The sequence below is a fragment of the Salmo salar genome, chromosome ssa05 (genome assembly GCF_905237065.1).
Source record: "Salmo salar chromosome ssa05, Ssal_v3.1, whole genome shotgun sequence".
Lineage (NCBI taxonomy): Eukaryota > Metazoa > Chordata > Actinopteri > Salmoniformes > Salmonidae > Salmo > Salmo salar.
This window is the reverse complement of record NC_059446.1, coordinates 14,075,933-14,078,432: the sequence shown is the minus strand read 5'-3', so window position 1 is coordinate 14,078,432 and position 2,500 is coordinate 14,075,933. Positions and strand designations below refer to the sequence as shown.

The 2,500-nt window shown below is 47.8% G+C and overlaps 1 protein-coding gene across 1 annotated transcript in view; it reads right to left on the bottom strand.

Annotated features, from left to right (window-relative positions):
- LOC106604263 (serine/threonine-protein phosphatase 2A 55 kDa regulatory subunit B beta isoform) overlaps nucleotides 1-2,500 on the bottom strand; it is a 47,094-nt gene that overhangs the window by 13,749 nt on the left and 30,845 nt on the right. Inside the window, exons 4-5 of the mRNA XM_045717918.1 lie at nucleotides 2,318-2,430; nucleotides 1-140 (exon numbers count right to left, since the gene is read on the bottom strand). The exon at nucleotides 1-140 is cut by the window's left edge and continues 38 nt beyond it. Coding sequence (XP_045573874.1) covers nucleotides 1-140; nucleotides 2,318-2,430 — 253 coding nt within the window. The remainder of the gene's footprint in view (nucleotides 141-2,317; nucleotides 2,431-2,500) is intronic.

Here is a 2,500-nt window from a genome sequence, read left to right as displayed (position 1 = left end):
ACCCTGAGGTCGTCGGTGGAGATGTAGGTCTGGAGGTCAGAGTTCACAGAGATGGAGTTGATGTGGTAGGTGTGGGCGTTACTGAACACACGCCGCGCTGTTGCCTCCACCATCAGATCTGTGTTCTGGAGGACAGGAACCTGGCAGGAGGGAGGGAGGGAGGTTTAACACAGTACATATTTTCACATCACATGACAGACTCTTAAATATCATAAAACTTAATTGCCTCACAGATCTTAGAATCTAAGACGGAGAGAACATTCACAGATTGACACCTCTTTGTATTTCCGTACACCGTGAACGCCTGGTTCTATACAGCCATTATGTCTCTGCTACACACATACACATATTTTCATATGACTTCATGTACTGCATGTCTCCACTTGAATGTAGTAGTAGACTGCACAGCAGCAGGCCTAATGAGCTGGTGTTAGGACTGAGGGATGGCCTGAGTGTACCACTGAGCCCTGCAGAGGAACTAGCTGTAATCCATGATGGTATATGACACACAGTACAGGAGGACATAGGAGAAGCAGAGGAGAGAGGAGAGAGAAAGAGAGAGTGAGAGAGAGAGACAGAGACAGAGGAGAGAGAAAGAGAGCGAGCGAGCGAGAGAGAGAGAGAGAGAGAGAGAGAGACAGAGACAGAGACAGAAAAGAGAGAGAGAGAGAGAGAGAGAGAGAGAGGAGAAAGAAAGAGAGAGAGAGACAGAGGCAGAGAGAAAGAGAGAGAGAGACAGAGACAGAGGAGAGAGAAAGAGAGCGAGCGAGTGAGAGAGAGAGAGAGAGAGAGAGAGACAGAGACAGAGACAGAAGAGAGAGAGAGAGAGAGAGAGAGAGAGAGAGAGAGAGGAGAAAGAAAGAGAGAGAGAGACAGAGGCAGAGAGAAAGAGAGAGAGAGACAGAGACAGAGGAGAGAGGCCACTAATAGATACACTGAACCGGGACTCTCTGTGTGAGAATTAAAGACCATGGTTGCCTGGGTGATGGGGTTGCAAAGAAGGGAGAGCGAAAGAGAGAGATGATCCCCTTCATCATATTCATCTCAGTGCACATTTCGATCACTCTCTCACTCTCTCCCTGTCTCCCTCTCTCCCTGTCTCCATGTCTCCCTGTCTCCCTCTCTCCCTGTCTCTCTCTCCCTGTCTCCCTCTCTCCCTCTCTCCCTGTCTCTCTCTCCCTGTCTCCCTCTCTCCCTCTCTCCCTGTCTAACTCTCTCCCTGTCTCCCTCTCTCCCTGTTTCCCTCTCTCCCTGTCTAACTCTCTCCCTGTCTCCCTGTCTCCCTCTCTCCCTGTTTCCCTCTCTCCCTGTCTAACTCTCTCCCTGTCTCCCTGTCTCCCTCTCTCCCTGTCTCCCTGTCTCCCTCTCTCCCTGTCTAACTCTCTCCCTGTCTCCCTCTCTCCCTCCCTCCCCCTCTGTGGGTGTGTGTGTTTGATGGTGACAGGGACTCATCTGTCAGTGCTGAATGCACATATGAGAGCAGTCTGAGTGATTCTATATACCAACGGATTCTTCTCTCAGTGATAAGGACTGAATACACCATGAGAAATACACCTGGCGATGTGCAGTCATTTGGAAAAGCCAATGAGTTTACACGGGAAAGCAATACTGTATATTGCCAGAAGACTGGAATATAACCATTTGCTTTATACAGTATATTCCTCATTCATAAAGTATTCATGTCAGTGATATCAAACAACATAATTTTCCTATTTGGACTCCTGGTATATATTTACTTCTTATTCTTCTGCTCTAATGAGATACTCTGTGTGTGTGTGTGTGTGTGTGTGTGTGTGTGTGTGTGTGTGTGTGTGTGTGTGTGTGTGTGTGTGTGTGTGTGTGTGTGTGTGTGTGTGTGTGTGTGTGTGCGTGCGTGCGTGCGTGCGTGCGTGTGTGCGTGTGTGTGTGTGTGTGTTCTCCAATCAGCTCTCACAGTCTCGTGTCAGAATTAGACGTTCATCCATGTTTCTCAAACAAAACATTTCAAAGTGTTTAAGGTTAAGGTTAGGCATTAACACAGAATTCTTATGGTTAGGCATTAACACAGAATTCTTATGGTTAGGCATTAACTCTCATGGGTTAAGGTTTGGGATAGGCTTACAACTAAAATATAAACAACTTTCTATTGCTGCGTTAAACTTAAGCCCGTCCTCCATCTCCGTCCACAAAGCCCTAGCAAAACCGAAACCTACTTGAAGTTAACAGCGTTCACTGTTGCCCCTATTGGCCTGTTTCCCCGTCATCTCCCGACGTCCTCAGACATGGATGGACGTTGAGTACTAACTTGTATCACGGGTGACCTGGCAGGTTTTCTCACCCGTAGTGAGGTGATTGTAGATGGGTCTCTGATTCGTCCATCTTCATCCTTCAGGTTGTATCCCTCTGGTCGTCTGTCTCTCTCACTGATCTTCCAGAGCTTCACTGTCTTGTCTATACACACACACACACACACACACACACACACACACACACACACACACACACACACACACACACACAC